This window comes from Protopterus annectens, chromosome 3.part0 (assembly GCF_019279795.1).
Source record: "Protopterus annectens isolate FY-2018-M chromosome 3.part0, PAN1.0, whole genome shotgun sequence".
NCBI lineage: Eukaryota > Metazoa > Chordata > Ceratodontiformes > Protopteridae > Protopterus > Protopterus annectens.
This window is the reverse complement of record NC_056731.1, coordinates 507,281,782-507,303,121: the sequence shown is the minus strand read 5'-3', so window position 1 is coordinate 507,303,121 and position 21,340 is coordinate 507,281,782. Positions and strand designations below refer to the sequence as shown.

The 21,340-nt window shown below is 39.5% G+C and overlaps 1 protein-coding gene across 1 annotated transcript in view; it reads left to right on the top strand.

Moving 5' to 3' along the window:
* Positions 1-21,340, top strand: part of SNX25 (sorting nexin 25) — a 1,427,683-nt gene that overhangs the window by 1,016,929 nt on the left and 389,414 nt on the right. Inside the window, exon 12 of the mRNA XM_044064925.1 lies at positions 8,686-8,826. Coding sequence (XP_043920860.1) covers positions 8,686-8,826 — 141 coding nt within the window. The remainder of the gene's footprint in view (positions 1-8,685; positions 8,827-21,340) is intronic.

Below are 21,340 nucleotides of genomic sequence, written 5' to 3'. Positions count from 1 at the left end.
TTTTGGCCCCCTCAAGGTTCTGGGTTTTGGCCCATTCATCAGAGAACAGACCATGTCAACATCAAGGAATAAGAGCTCTCTTCCTTGTTCTTTTCCAGGGCCTGTTAGAATCTAATACCACAGTGATGTGGTACATCAGCAAGCAAGGGGGGGATACTGTTCTGCCTTCTATGCAGAGTAGCTCTTCAAGTTTGGGATTTAGCTGTCCAATATCAGGTGACTCTTCAGGCTGTTTACATTCCTTCAGAGCAAAACATTGTGTCAGCGTCTCTGAGCAGGTCAATAACACAGGCCCATGAGTGGATGCTTCACAGAGATGTGTTTGTAGATATTGTCCAACAGTGGAGAACTCCTCCGGTAGATCTTTTTGCCTCCCCTCTGAACAGACAACTTCCTGTTTTTGCACCAGAGTCGCAAGTCCTCTGGCATGGAATATGGACACCCTTTCTTTTTTTTTGGAAGGGGATCTTTTGCTACACCTTCTCTCCCCTTCTTCTTATACCAAGGGTCCTGCTCAAGACTCCCTTTTGGCGCAGACAGCATTGGTTTCTTCTTCTGCACCTAGTCAAGAGTAATCACCACAAGTTATCTCATAGGGTGGACCTATTCACACAAGACAAGGTGTCACTCATCCAATCTTCACTTGTCCATTGTTCATCTGACAGTGTGGGTGATAGTTTTTTGATCCATTTTAGGCTCCTTATTTTTCTGAGGAAGTGCTTTGGATTCTGCAGGAGGCAAGGAAACTCACTACCAATAAATCTTATGTGCCCAAATGGAAGAGATTTTCTGTCGTACCTTGCCCATAACCAGGATCCACTTTTATGGAGATTCCATCAGTTCTCTATTTGTGTGAATTAAACCATGCTGGGTTGGCGTATTCTTCTGTTAAAGCTCACCTTTCAGCTATTTCTGCTTGGCTTGCCTTTGATCTCCTCCTCTGACCTATAGGTTTGAGGTCAAGCAATTTCTTAAAGGCCTCCTTCATAGTAGACCCCCAGGAAACCTATTCTTCTTTTCTGGGACCTTCATTTTTTTTTCCTTGAAAAACTGACTTTGTCTCCTTTTCAACCTGCAGCTTCAGATTCCTTGCAGCATTGTACATGGAAGACTGTTCTTCTTTTGATCCTTACTTCAGCTAAGACCGTGTCTGAGCTTCAAGCCCTTATGACTGTTCTTCTTTTTTAGTTTTTCATAGGGACAGCGTGTCTCTTCATACTAATCCTTCTTTTATGCTCAAGGTGGTTAATGAATTGTCTCTTAATATGCCCACATTTTTTCCTTCTCCACCATCTGTTATTGAGAAGGTTCTTCACACCTTGCATTTGCATGGGCAGCTCAGATATTGTCTAGATAAGACTAAAGCCATTCGCAAGTCTGAGCAGTTTATTTCTTTTCATGCTAGATCTCTAGGTTTGGCTGTTTCTAAGCAAACCATTTCTTCATGGATCTCTAAGGCTATTTCCTTTTGTTACTCCGTTCATGGGAAAAGTCTTTCTTCCTTTGTAAAGGCTCATTCTACCAGGGCTGTGGCTTTCTCTGGTGCTTTTTTCTAAGGATTGGATACCGGTTCCATCATTGAGGCTGCTACTTGGGCTTCTGTCCATACATTTACTAAAAATTACAAATTGGGTGTTTCCAGAGCAATAGCTAACTTTGCCAGAGCTAATATTGCATGGGTTTCTTGAGGGCTCTGGTGGGCCTTACTTCTCCCAAGTTTCCTGTTGAGCTTTTGTACTCTCCCTTTAATGAAGAACACTGCAACAGTTAAATGGAAGGCCAAATTACAGTTGTGTAAAACTTTACCATAAGAGTTAGATGTCTTTCTCTTCACTGCTGCATTTTTTACTCCCTCTTTCTTCCCCCTTTTCATTTTGCCGCCTTCTTTTTTCCTTCTGGATGCACATGTTCCTCCTTGGAATGTTGTTCCTCCTGGGTTTTTTTTCAATTCTGAGATATGTGAGTGGTGAGCATATATGTGTCATAGGACGTTGTTAAAATAGAAAGGCTTTGGTATACTGGCCAGACATTGGGCTACCCTTTGCAGTGGATCCCTTTAGTGAAGAATACTGCAGCAGTGAAGAGAAGGGCATCTACTGGTATGGTAAGATTTTACACAACTGTACTTTCCTGTCAGTTGCTAAGGATATTTGTTCTTCCTGAGGCTTTTGAATTCTCAGGTATGTATGTCTATAAGTCACCTTTATGCCCTGTGCCTTAAGCAGGGAGCATACATGTGACATGCAATGTCTATATATTCCTAAGGCTTTGTTATACTGGCTGGATGTTGGGCTGCTCTTGACGGGGAATCCCTTGTGTAAAGGATACTGCAACAGTGATTACAATAACATTTTGCACAACTGTACTTTATTTCTTTAAGGGCATCCTGCCTAAGGGCACTTCAGCCATCTACATTGACAACATGGCAATGGTTCAGCATATAAGCAAGCAGGGAGTTGTGTTTACCCTTCTGTTGAAAAGCAGTGAGGTTATGGGAATGGGTTGTTTCAATAACCTGTTCTTACTGCTAACCACAATCGTGGGAAAACAGTTCTGTTGCAAAGAGGATGAGATGTTGCTTACTGTTGCCTCACATTATCCCTCAGCCTATCAGTTGCATGAAAATTTTACCATTGGTGAGGTGAACCTTGCAACAACCATTCTACATCTCCTAACCAAGAGCAAGTGCAGCAACTTGGTTTCCTTGATCCCTGTCAGACTCCTTTATACCTCCAGCCTCCATTTCCCCTTATTATGAAGTTCATGCAGAAAGCCTAGCAGAACTAGTCTAAAACCATCATCATAACCCCATTTTGGTCTCAACAAGTTTGACTTCCTCTACTTAGGCCTCATCTTCTGGAGAAACTTGTGTCTGAGACCTTTCAGAACCTTGCCGACCCACCCCAGCAGCAAGACGGTCTCGTATGGCTACTCACTTTGACTAGGCATACGGTTCTCTATTTATATTGTTGACCTGGAACTCTTCATTCCATACCAGGTTAGCCCAAATATTCACCTCTGCCCAGAGGCCTAATACTAAAAAACACAGAGAAGTAAGTGGGCAAGTTTTCCTTTTTGGGCTACCTCTAATGTTCCCCCACCTGAACCCCTTTATCCTCTGGACCTCCCAATGTCTCCACTAATTTAACTACTTGGCCCATTCACTCTATTGGCAGCAACAGCCAGGTATTTCCACACTGGGCAAGAGTCCTTTAATCTATTTTTTCTGCCCAAGGAGCCCATTTAGGCCATTCCTCCTAGAGTTGCATCTCAGGTTCAGCAGAGTCCCTCTGGAGTACTTACTCAACAACTTGGTTGCACTCAACTGATGCTGCTTCATTTGGAGAGCATGCATTTTACCATAGATGATGCCCCAAAATATGTGGCATACCACTAATGCAGGTTGTTGTCAAGAGGCTCATTTCTGCATATGCAGCACCTTCTTTTCCCTTGGTGTCATGCAAACAGGATCCCAGCATCGCCTCACTTTCAGGATGGGCAAGATGGCATTAGCCCCTCTCTCCCATCCTCCTGGTCTATAGGTTCATAGTTAAGAATTAGACAGTCGGTCTGCAGACCATTTCAAGCCTAGCCAAAAATCTTATTCAAAACTTCCCTCTAGCCTCAAGGAGGGCAAGACCAGATAGACTGGGAGAGGATTTAAGGCTGCCCATACAGTTCTCTAGGTTTACCTTGAAGATGGTTAGGGTGCTACTTTGCTTGACACATGGTGGAAGTGTGTTCCAGAGATGATGGATAAGTTAGGATTTGAATCTATCAGACCGATGTGTCTTACCTGCTGATACAGGTTTAGTTCCTTTAACCAAGTATTTAATGTACCATTAGTTCTGCAAAAGAATAGGATTTCAAATATGGTTGCATCTTTCATGGCACAAAAGGCTTGACTTAGATCTCCATGAAGGAGTCTGTAAGTGACTTTGTACAGAGAAAGGGCTGCCAGTCTCTCCTGATAACTAAAATTTTTGAGGTCACTGATCTTTTTAGTTATGAAGCTGTGACGTCTCTCAAGTTGTGTGATATGTTTAAGTGCATGCTGAAAGGTGCATTATATTCAGTAATGGGTCTGATAAGATATGAGTAGCTGGGAATTAAGACTTTTTTAGATGTAGTGGAGATTCCTTTGGAAACTAGATAAGGAATTATCAACAAGTGTACCCGGATTCTAAAGCTAATAAATTGCTTTTTCCAGCAACTTTTCCTTAAAGATGATTTGAGTTTGTTTATTAACTATTTGGAAACTACGACAGAGTTCATGAGATTTACTGTAAATAGTTCAGAAACAGTGATTGATTATTTAGATGTACGTCTCTTCAAGGAGCAGGATAGTCATTTGCAAACCTCCATATATAGGGAAAGTTGTTGGAAAAACAATTTATTAGCTTTTGATAGTATGTGTCCTAGGCATACTTTTAATAATATAGTGAAAGGACAAGTACATAGAGCATCTCATCTGTGCATGGATGATAAGAAGTTTGATGAGGAAGTTCACAATATAAAGTTAAATTTAAGTAAGAGAGGCTACAGGAAAGCTGTCATACACAAAAGTGTCAAAACAAGCAAACCAAACAGGAAAGGTAAAGCCAAACCATGGTTTTCAGACAGAGGTTACAATGATATTAATGCCAATAAGGGTTGTGATGATAGGAACAAGAGTTTACGTATGGCCCTGAATTATAGCAACAATATTGGGGGAATATGTGAGATTATTAAACACAACTGGAAAATATTGTTGAGCGATAAGAAAATAGGAGATATACTGGGGGAGAGACCTTCCTTTGGATTTAAACATAATAAAAACTTGAAGGATCTACTTTGCCATGAAAAAAAATCTCTCTAGAGGGCCTAGGATTATATCACAGTGGAAGGGGACTTTTTCCTGCAGACACTGCAAGGCATGCCCATATATTATGAATGGCAATTTGTTTGTGCATCCCCTAACTAAGAAAGAATGCATGTTGCATGAATATGCAGATTGTCATACACAGAATCTCATTTATGTAGCCCAGTGTACAATGTGTACTTCTTTTTATGTGGGAAAGACCAACTGCAGACTGAAAGACAGAGTATTAAAACACCTTTCAGCCATAAGGTTAAACAAATGCACGTAATGCACTATACCAGCATACAGAACAGCATGTTGGTCATACTTTTATTTTTATGGTATTACAAATTATTAAGCACAGTATCAGGGGTGGAGATATTGTGAACTTTACTGAGTTTAATGAAATAAAATGTATTATTGAGTTAAATGCTGACTGAGCACCTGGTCTCAATGGTGTCATTCCGCTAAACCTGGCCCTTAAGAGCTGGAGAGTAAAATACTAAATGTTGATTGGGTATAAGTTTAAAATTGTTTTAAATGTTTTGTTTAAATACTGGGTTGTTTGTGCAATGGTTTTATCAAATGAAGGGCTTAGACCCGAAACCGCTTATGTACTGATGTTGGTTTTATTACAGCTTTGGTTTTATTAAAGCTTATTCTTGACCTGTTGGGTTGCTCACTGCTTTGTTTTATTTTATTTTTCATTCATTGAGTGGCTTTGGGAGCAGCGCCCTTAAGTGAGGAGGTTCTTTAGTTTATCATTTTCTTCAAATTAATTTTATGTGGTTGGTTGTCTGACTGATTTAAAATTGTTACAAAAATAACGGTAAACCTTTTGACTTCAGTGCATAGAGGTCATTCAGCCGTGGCAGTGGTTACCTCTTAAGCCTTTATAGAGCTCCATCCTTCCGTGATATTTGTGCAACATCTGTGTGGGCTTCACTGAATATAGTTTGCAAGACATTGTAAGCTGGATGTAATTTCTAAAGCTGGATGTAATTTCTAGAGCTAGATCTTTCTTTCAGACCACAAGTGTCATGCATGTGTTCGTATGGAAGTGAACACCCAGGAGGATGAGGTTCTTGATAAGAATGGACCTCCTTATACCAAATAAAAATATTGTTTTACTTAACTATAATGTAAGCAGGCAGTAGGAGCTTACATTAGAGTAAGTTTTGCCATATCCTGCTCTAAATGTAATGTAGGCTCTGGATGAGCAGGCCAGTTGTCATCAACATAGCCACCATCCTTTCCTTTAATGAAGAGATCTAAAGGTTCTTTTGACAGTTCATTTCTGCTGTACTTTAGCACAGCATGAATAAGGTCTAGAAAGTAAGGTCTTTTCTCAGAGTCTCTAAGATTAAAGAAAAGGGGGTAGTTGCCTGAAATAAATTTGAATATTTAGCTAAAACCTAAAGGCATTAATCCTACTGCTGATGAGGTTGGAACTATCCCTCTTGGTCTGACATGGCAAATACATGATTCTGCTTGTTTAATATTGTATTTGTACTGTGTACTATTTTGTCTACTATTACCGTCTATTTGCTTTTCCCGGGTTGAACCTGAAAGTGATCCACCTGGATCAGTGCTTGGTCAATAGATGATAAGTAAATAAATAAATAAAACAGTAATCTTCACTTCTATTATTTCCAGTATTGTTTGTTTGCAGTATGCAGACTGCTATAATGGTCGTATTAGAATGGCTATACAAACCCTATGATAAGTTTAACATTGGACTTGTTCTGTTTGTAGACCTATGTGAAGCATTTGATTTGCTTGCTCTTTGTGATGTTATAGCTTTGAAAGCACAATAAGTATATTCAGAGAAATTGGAGTGGATTTGGCCTTATTTGAGTAATACAAAATGCAAAGTAGCTTTGTTTTGATCTCCTTTAATCAAAAACGGCGGTGCGTCTCAAAGTTCTGTATCCCAAACTTAATTATTTGTAATTATAAGTAGTTTAAAATATTATAGAAATCTAAACAAAACATAATTTCTCTAGATGATATTGTATTATATTCTGTAGCTAGAGATCATTGTAGTGCATTACAGATGCTTTACTCTGGTTTAATAAATTACAGGAGTGGGCATGTAGTAAAAAAATAGTGAAAACAAAAGCCATCTGCTTTTATGGGATGAGGCTAAGGACTATAAGAATAGGCAGATATGTTTTCCTTGGGAGGTTTAACATTTGACATAGTACTTTCTCTTGGTCATCACATACTTTTTCTATGGAAATTTAGCTTCTTTAAAATCTTTTAAGAAATGTTTCTGATGCAGTTAGAGTTGTATCAGGACAAACATTTTACTGTCTGTTTTAGATTATAATTTATTGGTTTATTGTAACTGTGAAAAGACACATAGTAAATTAATAATCTATCATGCCATGCTTTGCGCTATGGTTGTCATTCTTTATTATACTCATTGCCCGTTATATAATTTAACCAATTTATCCAGTGAATTTTCTCAGTTAAAGATGGTATAAATTATATCATCTGCATCTTCATGTTTAGTGTGCGTGTCAGATTATCACTTGGTGCGCTTATACATTTGGTAATACTGGAAGTAGGGACGTGAGGTGTGATATTTTTACATTGGTGTGTTCCTTTATAAGTTAAGAATGTATCCCAAACTTCTTAGCTTTTACAGTTGTTATATTGCCTAAAGTGTTTGTATTTTCTGTCGGATATTTTAAGTAAGTCTTTTGAAGAAAAGATTTGCTGCATGTTTTACATGTGATGTATTGTGTTTTTACATTTAATGAATCAAAAAGGATTTGTGTATTTGTAATTCATATTTGACATGAAATTAATTGTTTTAAGCAAGTGCTGTCCATTGCTGAACACCTCCACTTGCATGAGTTTTTGAATTCACTACCTCTTCAAGAAAGCCATTTCATGTGTCCACCTGTAGTATTTCTCTTCTTTAGAAGTCATGACTCCTGCTGCTTCAGGATACCCCCAACACACATACACACACACACACACACACACACACACACACACACACACACACACACACATATGTGTGCACACCTCATTCATTTCACAAGCAAGCCGTTACGTTGTATGCTTGTTATGAAGCTTTATCAAAAGTGCGACTGTAAAATGTATAATTTAGCAAAAAAAAAAAAGCTTTAGTAGCACTGTGTGTATTATAGTTGGCAGCCAATGAGCTGCACTACTCTGACAAGCATGGTTTCCTGGTTAAAGAATAAAGCTATAATAATAATAATGAGATTGAGATCTCGATAATAGCAGACAACAATAATAGTGTAACTTCACAGTGTTGGACAAAATCTTTGAACATTATTGCTAATCAGGCCTGATGGCAGTTTTAAGAGAGCACCTGGTAAAGTACAGTCCTAAAAACAGTACATGTATGTGCGCAAACGTGTGTGCATGCACACATCTGTGCAAAGTCAGGGATTGATTTTTCTTAAAGCTGCCAATTTGAGGAGCATACTGCAGGAAGTTGTCATAGAATGGCAGGAAAATGCAGTGCTGAATTGCTACTGCCAAAAAGTATTTATGTTGCTGCCTGTGTAGAATTGCTAACAGTAAAATCAGTTAAAGCAGTAAGGCTTTTACTGAGCATTTTTAATTTAGAATTTTATGTTGGCAAAATCTGAATGTTTTTGCTGTTTAAGAAAAAGTGCACTGACTGCATTTAGATGGAACTACATGCAATGTACAAAACCTTTTAAGTGTGTGTAGGAATCATTTCCTAATAAATAATGAATGAGTAAGCATTACTTCTGTGACTGAAAACTAGGAAGCAAAAGCTGATAAAGCATTTACTAACTTTGCTCTGACAGCCTCTCCTTTTTTTGTTTTGACAGGTTCGAGAAGAGAATGGGGAACAAATGCCATCCTATAATGTCACAGTACACCTCCATGAAGCCAGTGATTCTGATGCAAATAGCTGGATGGTTCCCAGAAGGCTTAGTGAGTTCCAGTGCCTACACAAGAAGCTCACTGAGGTAGTGAGAAAGCTGTGTGCAAGTACCCCCTGACTTGTCATTGTACTTACCTAGTAATACTTAATGCCTTATCTGAATTTGTACTGTGGTTGCTGTAATAGTACTTTTGTTCTCAAGCATCTTACCTGTTATGTTAGCCCTTATTTGCACTAGAAAGCTGTTTGTGTTTTTTTCTCTTCCTAATACATGTACATATTGGCTTAAATGATTTCAGGATCGGGAAAACTCTGCACAATGGTTTGCAGCCTCACAGTATGTGGTTCTCTAGTTTGTTTGATAGCTAAGGTATCTTACGTGTGGTGTTTGTGTCCTTGTGTCCACATATGTTATCTTTTCTGTGTCCTTGTGTTCATATATGCTGTTATTAGGTACTCCAGTTTCTTCCCATATCAAAAGGTGTTGTAATATGAACTGGTGATTCTTCAAATTATTCGTTAAGTGTACATGCGATGAATACATCTATAACAGGCTGATGCCATGTCAGGAGTAGCTTGCACCTGTGCTAAGGTTGGCTGTAGCTGTCACACAGCCATGAACTGGACTAGATGGACAATCAGAAATTGAAAATGTGAATGAGAAATTTGCTGTATCAGAACACCAGTAGTAAACTGAAGAAAAACATTCATGGATAGTTTGCTAGCATATGCTTACTTGCAAAGGATTTTCACTTGTTTTTCTACCAAGAAGCCATGGGTGGTTTTCATGTGGTGTTTGTTATATCAATTGCTGTCCTTGCACTGTGAAAACCTTTGGACTTTGCACGATCGGCTTCCAAAAATATAGATGCTGTCAGCAGATTACAGGCATCTTTGAAGTGGAATGATTTTTTCTTACTAAGCATCCTTAGAACACTTTTGTGACATGTTTGAGGTCCCAGAAGTAGCTGCACCTTTCCACCTTACTATACGAGTCCAAGGGTTTGGGCATGGTGGATGCTCTCCTGGCTCAGGTCCCTCAGCTCCCAGTGTCTCCTTCAGTTTCCATTCCTTGCTTTGTTGGTCAGGCAGTTGAAGAACTAGAACATCTCCCTTTCTCTGTAAACAAGGAGGATGTTATGGCCCAAAGCATGGTACCTACATTGGCTTCCATATGGCCTAATGCATCTTGGGGCTTTGCAGTGGTCTAAATTGGTGACAGTTGTAGGTATGTGCCTGCTTAGGATTAAGCAACAGTCTGATATTTCACGAATGTGCTCAGACAAACAGTATTAGATGCATCTTTCTGGGGAGAGGTTCTGCTTGGACAGACCTCCCAAAGCCTGATTGAGGCCCTCCAGAAGAAGAAATGCCAAGACCCAGGGCATCCATTCATTATATGTTTCCTGCATTAGTTAACACCCTCATGGTCACTGCCTGTTTCGTAAATATCTCACATTACGATCTTTATGTCTCTTCGATCAAGCAAGTACCCATGCCTCATTCTGACACCATTAATCGATATGAGCAGATTACCTAGAGCCAATTTTACATCACTGAATGACTAGCCCTGATGCAGTTGTATGCTTTCTTTAAGACTAGGAATGTTCAGGACTCTTTCCTCTTCTATAACTTTTCCATTGTCTGTCTTACTACAAATTGAACTGCTCATCTCCTGTTTTACTTTTATATTCTGCATATCTGTTTATCAGTCACCATCTCTGGCACTTTCATGCAGTATGACAGGAGTTTGATTTCTTTGTACTGCAATAGTGAATGTCCCCTTTGTTGTTGTACACTGACACTAGAACACATGTCCATACTGCAATAAGTACCCTCAGGAGCCATTTTTCCCCTAACACACTCACCATCTTGATCATACCTGCAGTGACTTAATATTTGTCTGCCACTTTCCCTGATTTCATTCTCCTTAGTGTTCTTTCATCTTCTAGAGTGGGTTCTTCCTATTTCATCATGGTTGGTGGATGGGTCAGATCTACTTCACATGACTGACATTGCAAATGATCAAGTGGCAAAATTTTAAAACAACATCATCAAACTGCAGAATTTCAAACACTAAACAGAAACAAACATGTCTGTTTTTGGTGGGGGGGGGGGCAAGCCTCCCTGCACCCCTGTATTCCCCAGACATTTAAGCATACTAACTTCAAGATTGCACTACAGTGGAGAAGGGGCAAATTTCTGGATCTCTAGTATACTGCTATCTCTATTACTAAAGTTCCCTTCAAGTAACTACAGTCAGCATTCTGATGTTCGATGATGTTGACTTGATGTTTAGCTGATCATTTGCAGCATTGATAATGTGAAGGGGACGTAGATGGGTGAGTATAGCTTCTATGTGGTTTTCTTCATTCAGATGGTTCTTGAAGTACTCCTATCTACCTTTGATGGCCTCTGGAATGGCGAGCAGATTGTTGCTGGCATCCCTTATGGATGGTGTGTAACGATTATCTTTTTTTATCTTTCTGTCATTGCCTTGTAACCAGATAGACCTTACTTGTGCCATCTGCTCAGTCACTTTTCAGAAGCTGATATAGTTCCTCTGACTTATTGTTCTCTGCCATTGCCACTGCTCTCTCAGCTTCTTTGTTAACCAGACAGTATTCGTTCTTGGCTTGGTCCTTCTTTTCTGTCTCCCACTTCCTCCTGCACTACTTTTTTTGTGTTCAGTTTATGATGCAGTACAGCTGACCCAGACTTTGCACGGAGACAGACAGACAGAATAAGCTGAAAATGAGGAAAATGTCTAGCCGGCCATTCCTAGACTTATGGAAAGAGTATGACAAGGCCCCCACGAAAACTGATTTGGGCAATCCTGCAATGGTTTGAAGTCTGTGAAACATTGGCAGAGTTTAGTGTAGGTGATTTACAAGGATGCAGTGATAGAAGTACAAAAAGCTTTTGTACTCACAGTTGGGTTCCCAGTGAGAGAGAATATGTGTCCACATTCAGCTCTGAGTCCACTCCTGTTTATACTCATGATGGAGTACATTGGCAAGCAAGTTGGAGGGAATAGGTTAGCAGTGATGCTGTATAAAGACAATGTAGCACTACAAGCCAACTCTGAATAGCAACTTCAGCAAATGGTAGTGGACTGGAATGCAAAACTGAAGGTCCATGGGATGAAAGTGTGTAGGGACAAGGCAGTGATCATCGTAGCAAGTGGAGGAAATCAGAAACTGAAAATTATAAGAAAGACCAGTCAAATCTCCAGTAATGGGGGCCCATGGAATATATGCAAATGGTCTTTTAAGGACAGGTTTCAGCTGCATAGCCTCTGAATGCCCAGTTACATTTTACTTTCAATTAAGTATTTTCTGGTGCATCTTAACTCTAGCTAAAAAAAAAATAAAAACAGAAATTCCTTCCTTTTATGATCGTCTGTTCTGCCAGCCACTGTGGATTTATCTGTTGTAAAACTCAGCTTTGGCCTTTCTGGCCAGTTGCCATACTAACTGGCTAAGTTAGTATGCTTAAATGTCTGGGGAATACAGGGGTGCAGGGAGGCTTGCCCCCCCCCCCACCAAAAACAGACATGTTTGTTTCTGTTTAGTGTTTGAAATTCTGCAGTTTGATGATGTTGTTTTAAAATTTTGCCACTTGATCATTTGCAATGAAGCTACTGTCCTCTTTGTGGTTTTGGAGATATGTATGTCTTTCTGTTTACCCATTTACCCTGTGAACTTATAATGAAAAAAACGTTTCTATTACATGCATAGTTTTGTCCTTCCTGTAGTCAACATTAATTAAATTTATCGATGTTTCCAGTTTACCTAGTTTATTCATTCTCATGAAAATAGAAAAGAAGAAACTTGGATTTACACAAAACAACTTCTGTAAAAAGTACATAATTTGAATTTGGGATTTCATACCTGTTTATTTTTTTTCAGAATTTGCAAAAATACTACTTTGCAATCTATTGTCACTATGTTACCCAGAACATATTCATAGTCAGTGTTAATGTCCATTATATCTTAAGTCTACCAGTTACCATGACAACCATTTCATGTAGCTTTATATTAAATGTTAAACATGTATTTTAGTTAGAATATCCCATTAAGGTTTCAGTGTGTAAACATGTAACCACTAACCTAGTAATTTCTTTTTTGAGTCATCAAATGCAGTATGTAAGAGTTATAGCTTGGAAAAAAAAAACTTTGTTTTGTATTATGTGGATATGCAATAAATACATTCCAAAATAAAGTTCATTCCCAGAAATACTTATGTATAATGTTCACTCTGATTTCTGTAAGCCTAAGAAAACATATCCTCAATGTACCTGAATCTTTACTTGTTACATTTTATAAATAATACTACTGATTCTGGAATCCTACATCTTTGCAATTAAATTCTGAGTTCAAACCCCTTGAAAATAAAAACTTGTGCTGGTCATACATGATTACACATAAAAAATGTGTTCATGAAATCACTGGCATTCAGAAATAATGTATGAATTATGACTCGTGTAAACCAGAAATAGTTGCATCAAGCAGTAAACTTAAATTTGTCACTAAGAAACTAGTCATTCCTCACCATGCTACATCTATTAGTTCTGCAGTTGTGACTGTTAGTGTGTGGGGCTCATGTGTGCATACCTATCTCTTAAGAAATAATGCAGATACTATTCAGTTCATCACTGAAATACGTCTGCCATCTTCAGGGTATCATGTCAGTAATCATAAAGAATAAAGAAGTTGTCATTCTTTCCTATGCTTGTATTCATACCTTTATACTGTAATCAGATGTCCTTCCATATTACTGTTGCAGTAATTTTTACAAAAGGGATTCCCTGTCAAGTATACCAAAGTCTTAGGTTCCATAGATGTTATTTGTATGACAAAAAGGTGACGTATGGATGTATATATCTCAGAACTTCTTTGCCGCCAGTCCGAATGCCATCATCAGTCTGAACACTTCTTCTTCTGTGCGGGTTACCAAGACATGTTTCAGAGAAGTGCCCCATTGGGTTTTTCTTTTTTTTTCTTTTTTTGAGGTTGTATGTCACCCAGCAAGGAAAAATGTCAGTGTGGGAGGCAGCTTCCCCATAAAGAATGTCGGGAGCACTACCTCTTCTATTTGGGTGTTTTTCACGACCATACACTGTGTTCTGTCTGCCAAACGTTGGTCCCTAAGACCCTGTCTAGTCATCTCTCCTCCTTGTCTATTTCCCTGGAAAACCAACATCTTAAGTTGTTGGCACAGGGTGCCATGGTGGAATCTTCCTGTCCCAAGGGTCTGCTGCCTGCCAAGAAAAAGTCCAAGAAGCTCAGATCTGATTCGGCTGTTGTCCCACCTTCCCTGGATGTCTTTCTTGAGGTTGGTGAAAGCCCAGAGGGATCACACAGTTGTGTCAGATTCCTCCAATGTGACCCTATCAGAGGCCTGTATGGATCTGACTTCTCGCAAGTCCTTGAAGGCTGTGCAAACGTCTGCTCTGGATGTTGAGGGGAACTTTGGCTAATTATTTTAGTGAGACTGAGGGGAATATTGCAGATACTTGTTTGGGAGGAGATTCCTACAACATTGGCTAAGTGTAGGTAAGAGTCTGAGCCATCTAGGTCACTTAGGGCAGACGATCCTCAAAAAAAAAAAAAAAATGTAAGTTTCCCCTGCTGCTAAAGATCATATCATTAAAGACAGGATTTTACTCAAGAGTAGTTTAATGCATTGATGGCCTTAAAACCTCCCCAGGGAGTTTCTGTGCCTGCTCTCCCCTGGTCATCTACCCCACTCAAGTGGCCCAGATAGCAGGAATCCTCTGAAGAGTATTTGGATTCTAGGGAAGAAGCTTTGGCATATTTCTGTCAGTTCACTTCCCCATGGATTATGGCTCTGAGGAGGAAGATTCTATTAGCCCATATTCTCCCCTGGAAGAACTCTTCTTTGGGGATATTATTTCTCATATGATGGAATATTTTAAATGGGATGGTTCTCCAGTTTCTGATATTCAAAAGAGGTATTACGAACTCCTCCAGATGGAGTCCCCTAAGTCCTCTGCTGTACCTCCAGTCTTGGCCGCCCTTCTAGATACCTTCTCAGCAGCCTCTGTGGCCCTGGATTCTCAACCTGCAGCTCCTAAGATATCTGATAGATTTTACAAGGTGCCAGATGAGTGTAAATTCCTATACAAATGTCCTTCTGTTGACCTTTCTGTAGGGTCTGTCTCTTCTGACAAACCCTCTAAACTTTTACCATTTCCTAAACTACTTCCTTCTTGCAAGGACAGTAGAGCTATAGAATGGTTAGGCAAAAAGGTAATATACATCTGCCACCTTGGAATTTCAGGCTATTAATTACCAGACCCATATAACCAGGTATGTTTTAACCTTTCTTTCTCAGGCTTTCCAGGCAACTTCTGCCCTCCTTGATTGTGAAGGAAAGGCTTCGACCCTCTCTTTACTGGGCTCTACTTCTCAGATAGCTCACCACTGTATTAAATGTAGTTATGATGCAGCAGATGCCTCCTCTAGGGCTGCTGCTGTTGGTTCTGTTTTGCAGCGTTACTCTTTGCTTCATCTCCAGCCTTTGCCTGATGATGTTATGGCTAAATTGTTGGATGCTTCTCTTGATAATAACAACCCATTTGGTTCAGCTGCTGATGAGCTTTTTAAAATCTCTTCAGGACAGAGGTAAGGCCCTTGCAGGAATTGAAACATTCTTTTATATCTCTTATCCCTAAGTTCCAGAAAAAATTATCTATCCATGTCTGCCTTTGTTCAGAGACAGCCTTGCTCTCCTCCCAGATGTAAGAAGGTTTCTATTTAGGTTCCTCCTGTTAAGTCTAGTCAGACTCCTACTGCTCAGAAGCAGTCTTTTCAGGACAAGCCAGGTTCTGATAATTTGCTTCCCCTTTTCTTGAGTCAGGTTCACTTATCCCCTTTGTCTGTCCTTGTCCTTTCCCAATTGGTTAAGGGTCATTCCACACTCTTGGGTTGTGTCCATCGTCCATCAGGGGTGCTTCATGGTATGGAAATGCCTTCTTCTTTTTCAGGTCATCCTTCAGTCTCCTCAGGAACAGCTGCCTTTCATTCCAGAACTGCTTCAGGAATCCCAGAACTGCCTCAGGACCTTTTGTTCTCTTCCCAGGAAGGGAAAGAGTTTTATTTCAGAATGTTTATGGTTCCCAGGAAGGAAGGTAGCTGAGGCCCCATTCTGGATGTTTCTTGGCTCAACATCTTTCCGAAGGTTGCTTCTGTTTGGATGTTTTCCCTTCAAATTCTGTCTCCTCCAGCTTTCATGGTCTCCCTGGATCTCAAGGATGCTTAACTTCACATTCCAATTTGTTCCCCTTTCAGGAAGTTTTTGCATTTCTCTGTCTCTTCGTTGGATTTTAAGCCATCTACTTTGGCCTTTGGCCTTTTTACTGCCCAAGGGTATTCACCAAATGCCTCGCTCCTGTGATTGCCTTTTGCAGAATGTGAGTGTTTCAAATCTTTCCTTATCTATATGACCTACCTGTTCATTCAAGCTTCCTCCCATGTGGTCTTACTTCAGCACCTCCAGTATACTGTTTGTATCTTACAAAGCCTGGATTTTACAATACCTTTTCAGAAATCAGTCCTGGATCCTTCTCAAGCTCTTGTGCTTGAGTTGCAGGATCCAGACCATTCCAATGCTGGCATCCCTGCCTCCTCACAAGGTTCTTTTTTTAGTCATCTTTTTTCAGTCCCTTCTTCCTCCAGTATCAATTACAACCAGATAATTTCTCAGGTTTCTAGGATTCATGGCTTCCACCATTCATTTGCTACCTCTAGCCAGACTTCCTATGAGAAAACTACAGAGGTTCCTAGAGTCAATATCACCCCAACACTGTCATCCACTAGATTTTCTAGTCCCTTTCTTCCAGCTTCAGTGGTGGATTCTCATCCCAGGACTTCCTTTTCTGTCCGCATTCCCCTCTCAGTAACTTTTCTCTGATATCTCAGACAAGGGGTAGGGAGCCTTCTTTGGGTTTCTCAAGGTCCAGGGTCTCTGTCCTCCTTATCAGAGGTCAGACCACATCAGTATAAAGGAGATGAGAGCTCTCCTTTTTGCCTTTCAGACCTTTCACTCCCTCTTTCTTCCAAGGCATCTTAAATTCTTCACAGATAATACTACAGTAATGTGGTGTATTGACAGGCAAGGGGGGTAACTGGCCTACCTTCTTTGCAGATTGGCTCTTCAAGTTTGGGATGTAGCTGTCCAGTATCAAGTGACTCTTCAGGCTGCATACATTCCTTCAGAACAAAATATAGTGGCAGACTATTTGAGCAGGTCTAGTACACAGACTCATGAATGGATACTTCTCACAGAGATGTGTTTCTGGACATTGTCCATTGGTGGGGTATTCCACAAGTCGATCTTTTTGCCTCCCCTTTGAACAGGCAGCTTCCTGTTTTATGCACAACAGTCGCAAGTCCTCTGGCTTGGAAGGATATGTTTCTCTGTGGCTTCCCTCCACTTCCTCTGATTCCAGGAGCCCTGCTCAAGATACAGCAGGACTCCCCCAAAATTTTGTTGTTGACTCTCTCTTGACCCAGACAGTATTCCCCCCCTCAAGTGGTAGACATACTCACACAAGACAAGAGGTCACTGATCCATCATCACTCGTCCACTCTTTGGCTGACATTATGGGTGAAAAGGTTTTGCTCCCTTTTAGGCATCTTTTTCCTATGGACTTGCTTAAGTTTCTGTCAGAGGTCAGGAAACCCACTACCAGAAAATCATGTACAGTGTGTATAAAAAGTGTACACACCCATGTTAAAATGCCAGGTTTTTGTGATATAAAAAAATGATATCACAGTAAATCGTTTCAAAACTGTTCCCATCTTTAATGTGACCTATAACCTATACAATTCAGTTGAAAAACAAACAGATCTTTTAGGGAAAAAATATAAAAAATAAAAAGTGTACAATAAGCTGGTTGCATAAGTGTGCACACCCTTAAACTAATACTTTGTTGAAGCACCTTTTTATTTAATTACAGCATTCTTCTCTTGAGCCTGCAACTTCAGTTCCTTGCAACTTGTACATGGAAGACTGTTGTTCTTTTAGCCCTTACATCAACTAAAAGAGTCTCTGAACCCCAGGCTGTGATGGGTGTTCCTCCTTTTTTGGTTTTTCAGGTACTTAACGAATTGTCTCTTAATCCATCTATTAATTTGCCATCCTTTTTTTTTCCTTCTCCACCGTCTGCTAGTGAGACGATTCTTCATACCTTGGATTTGCATAGACAACTCTGATATTATTTGGATAAGACTAAGGCCATTCACAAAGCTGAGCAGCTTTTTATTTCTTTTCATACCAGATCTCTTGGTTTGGCTTTTTCTAAACAAATCATATTCTCTTGGATCTCAAATGCCATTTTCTTTTGTTATTTCTTTCATAGTAAATGACTTTCTGCTTCTTTAAAGGCTCATTCTACTAGGGTTGTTGCTTCCTCTGGTTCTTTTTTCAAAGGATGGAATACAAATTCCATCCTCTAGGCTGCTACTTGGACCACTGTCAACACTTTCAAGGATTACAAATTAGATGTTGTTTCCAGAGCAAGAGCTGACTTTGCCAGAGCTATCCTGCATGGGTTTCTTGAGGGCTCCTCTGTGCCTTTCTCCTCCAATGTTTTCTCTTGAACTTTTTTACTGCCCCTTTTGTAAAGAGTACTATTGCAGTGATATGTAAGGACATAGTACAGTTCTATAAAATCTTAACATAACAGCAGATATCCTTCTCTTCATTGTTGCAGTATTCGCTCCCTCCCTCCTATTTTCCTGACCTGGAAGTCCTTTCCTTTTACACCTTCTGGATGCACATGTAACTCCTGGGGCTATTTCAGTTCTGAAGTGCATCCATCCATATGTCACCTTTATTCCCTACACGTTCAGCAGGGAGCATGCGCGTGTGATGTATGACATCTATAAAATCCTAAGGCTTTGGTATGCTGGCCAGATATTGGCTTACCCTTGGCAGGAAATCCCTTTAATAAAAAATACTGCAGCAGTGAAGAGAAGAACATCTAATGTTATGGTAAGATTTTACCCAACTGTGCTCTTCTCACACTTGTGTAAATATTATAGCAATAACCCACACCTGGGTGTGGGTAATGCTGGATTTACCCATGGTTGGCGTGGTTTGGTCCCGAGGGCTAACCGTGGGTAAATCCAGCATTACCACACCCAGAAGTGAGTTATTGCTATATCTAATGACATTATTTAAGAAAATAAATAATTACTTTTCTTAAATAATGGCATTGTATAATGCTCTTTGCTGCCCTTCCGCGGCTGTCTGGTTTCGCGGCGGTTCTGATGTACTGCGCATGCCTCAGTACATCAGAGTGTGGGCAAAAGCAGCGGAGAACGCAAGATCTCCGTTGCTTTTATCTTGCTATGTTAAATGGGTTTAACATAGCGAGACAGATTTAAAATAAGCAACGGAGATCTCCGTTGCTTATTTTAAACTGTCTCGCTATGTTAAACTCATTTAACATAGCGAGACAGTTTAAAAAGCAACTGAGATCGCAAGATCTCCGCTTTTTTTACACTAATGTCACTATGTTAAAGGAGTTTAACATAGCGAGACAGCTTTAAAAAGCAAAGGAGATCTCGTTGCTTTTTTAACCTGTGTCGCTATGTTAAACTCTTTAACATATAGAGTTTTAACGGAAAAGTCCGGGCGGACCTTTTTCCGTTAGTATATTGAGGATTCTAGCGACACGCTGGTTGGGCTGGCCAATCAGCGTGCACGTTTTAGAGGAGGCATTGTATAATACCTTTTAACAAAGAGCCTACCATTATTTTAATTACTCATGATAGTATTTGATTGTCATTCTAAAGTGGCTTTTGTATATAAAACCAGTTTACCTCATATATAATGTCATTATTAACTTCTACAGAACAGCAAAGTTACGTATCATTTCCCCCTTATTTTCTTTTGCATTAAAGAAAAATAACACACATGGGAGAAAAGTAAACTGGAGTGCCCCAGATGCAAGGCTGCATCATTTTGGACAACTTAAATATCAAAAAGTCTGAAGCAAAAAGAAAGATATAAATGAGCCATCTAATACTGGAAAAGTTTGAAACTGAAAGGTTATGTTCCCTCTTTTCAGAAGACAAATGTTTGCTGAACATACCTGGTACATGTTACTCAAAATGTTTGAAGAAAATAAACTTGCTTCTTCCTTTAATTGCACATCAAGCATGTTCTTATCAGGTTGGCCATAAACATCTGTTGTGTATTTACTCAGGAATATCATTGCGTGCATGATATATGTATTAAGCCACTGGTGGCAGTGTGAAGAAATAAAGCATTTCTCCTGTACATGAAAACTTTGTATGTCAGTCATGTGAGAAGGGAAAACAGTTACTGTTCATGTTTGTAATGATGTGCGTTTCCACACTGCATCCTAAAACAGCAGATACTGCTGTGACACTTTAACCAGGAATATGCCAATAAAAACACCAGAACTAACAGTTCTGTTATTACTGATAACTACATATAGCAGAAAGGCTGATCTGATGTTTTCCTGCAGTTGCAGTATGACAGTACTGAAGTTTGTGGTGAAGCAATGTATGTTCAACTTGCACTCTAAAATTTTTCTGGTTGAGTCTTACCTATAGAGTGTGAGAGTTAAATTAATCCAAGAGTTCTGGCAATTTATGTTCACCAGATTATCCCTGCATTTTTTCTGTTAGATATTTCTTCCATGCATTTTCACATTACTGTTTACTGAATAGCTGATATCATTACTGCCTTCTAAACTTGAAAAGCATTCATTTGTTAGCTTTACTCTTAAAGGAGTCCCCCTTTAATGCTTTTTTTTTTATCTAACTTCTGTAGTAGGACTCATTGGCAGGTATGCAGCTGTAAAAATAGTGTGTGCTTACACTCCATGCATTCTGAAAGGTTGGCAAATATTAAAGTGTTACTTATGAAAGGAAACTGCAGCAGAGTATTACCCTGTAGAGGAACTAGGAAATTCATTTTATCATAAATATAAACATAAAACAGGGTCAGTCAGAAGGTATTCATTTAATAACCAGAGCATAACAAACTGATTAAATGAGGCTCAAGTTATTGAATGAAATTGATTGACAAGCTACAGAAAATTAACCATTTTTAGGTAAACAAAGTAACGCCCGTCTGTAAGGACTATTACACAATAACATAAGTCAAGAAAATTATATTGTAAAGTGAGCTTGGGTGGTGTTTTTACCCTGTTCACTTTGACTTTGCAATATTTCCTGGTGATTAAATATATTTTTCTCTTGACTTTCACTCTGGCTTTATAACATCAAAAAAAGGGAAAGGAAGGGATAAGCATATTTTAATTTAATAATATGTAAACCTCAAGAGTATCACACCGGGATTCTTCAGGCTTGAGTACTGTTCTGGCCATGTGAGGAAATAAATTGTGTTGGATATGTATGCATTTGTGTCATATTAGTTCATCTCCTTATGTCATGTCATAGGCTTCAACTGCAACTGTGCTTTAGTGGGTTTTGCTTCAGCAGTTAGCTCAGTTCTAACGCCCAAAACTGTAATAGTGCCTGTTCTCCATTCTCCTCCTCCTCCTCCTCCCATGAAAACTACACTATCATAAT